Source organism: Austrofundulus limnaeus, unplaced genomic scaffold (assembly GCF_001266775.1).
Source record: "Austrofundulus limnaeus strain Quisiro unplaced genomic scaffold, Austrofundulus_limnaeus-1.0 Scaffold117, whole genome shotgun sequence".
NCBI lineage: Eukaryota > Metazoa > Chordata > Actinopteri > Cyprinodontiformes > Rivulidae > Austrofundulus > Austrofundulus limnaeus.
The window spans coordinates 927,813-929,037 of record NW_013952519.1 but is presented as its reverse complement, the minus strand read 5'-3'; the positions used below and the strand labels follow the sequence as shown (position 1 = coordinate 929,037).

Here is a 1,225-nt window from a genome sequence, read left to right as displayed (position 1 = left end):
GTCGGGGATCAGGTTCTGCCTCGGTGAGGACTTTAAAGAGCCAGTATTATGTGTTTCTCAGGCATATAGTTCAATTCTGTACAAAAATAAAGTAACTATGTCACCTTCAGTTGTTATGAAAATGCTGTTTATTTGTATAAATAAAAAATTAATTTGATTTTGCATCACAGCCATTTCAAAAATCCTTCAAACAGGCCCCTGTCTTTTTAAGAACCTCCTACTGATTCTGGCACGCCCATTTCTGCACAACAGCTTCATGCAGTACAACCGGTCTGTTGGATTTTGTTGTAATAGTAATTTAAAAATCAGCAACATTATATAATATCGGTTTTGGAAAACAGAAAGTCAGGATACAACCAACCCAAACTTGCTGTCGGAGCGAAAATACATTTTCTGAAGAACCGGAGTGAGGAGAGAGGCGATGTTTCATCTGGTAAGTTCTCTCCCAGTCATCCTCACACACGTCAACATTAAGCAAATTTATTGATTACTAAAATGGGTTGTAAGCCAACTAAAGAACACAGATCGTAATATAAGTTACGAGTGATAACCGTAGATCACAGACCAAACCGAACAAAACTACAGGATTTCTCAAACATGTATGAATGAGTCAAAGTAAGGCTGTGTGTGTGTTTTTGATGACAGGATAACATTTTAACAGGATATAAAACTCAAAAAAGTTGATTTTACATGATATAGCCCCTTTAAATTTTTTTCCTGTTTACCTTTTTTCTGTGCTTTTTCCTTGGCCGCCTGCTCCGCCTTCCTCTGCACTTCCTGTTGCACCTGCAGCTCCTTCTGCTTCCTGCGCTCCTCGGCCTGCTCCTGCTCCTTTTTCTTCTTCTCTCGAGCCTTCGACCCCTCCTCCTGCATCTGCTGCATCAGCTCCCTCATCTCCCGGAGAGCTCGCTCTGCGACCATCATGTCCTCCGAGCTTGGAAACTCTCCCTAGAAAAACGATCCAGCAGGTGGCGACGCTGCTTTTGTTAAGTGCGTCTGTACTCACTTCGGCAAAAGTAAATCTGAATTTGAATTTAAACACTGAACTGGGTGAAATTTTAAAGAAAACATGAAACAGAATGATCAAAAAAAATGCACTGAAAGACGAGTTTCTCATAGGAAAAGATACACTATTACAATTAATCCCAAATAAATTGATCAGAGATTTGATTCTTTAGGGATGGGCGATATGGACTAAAAAATGTATCACGATAATTTCTACGAT

At 39.8% G+C, this 1,225-nt stretch overlaps 1 protein-coding gene across 1 annotated transcript in view; it reads right to left on the bottom strand.

Annotated features, from left to right (window-relative positions):
- gle1 (GLE1 RNA export mediator) overlaps nucleotides 1–1,225 on the bottom strand; it is a gene marked incomplete at its 5' end in the record, with an annotated part of 12,020 nt that overhangs the window by 6,193 nt on the left and 4,602 nt on the right. Inside the window, 1 exon segment of the mRNA XM_014014614.1 lies at nucleotides 726–948. Within this exon segment, the coding sequence (XP_013870068.1) occupies nucleotides 726–948 (223 nt within the window).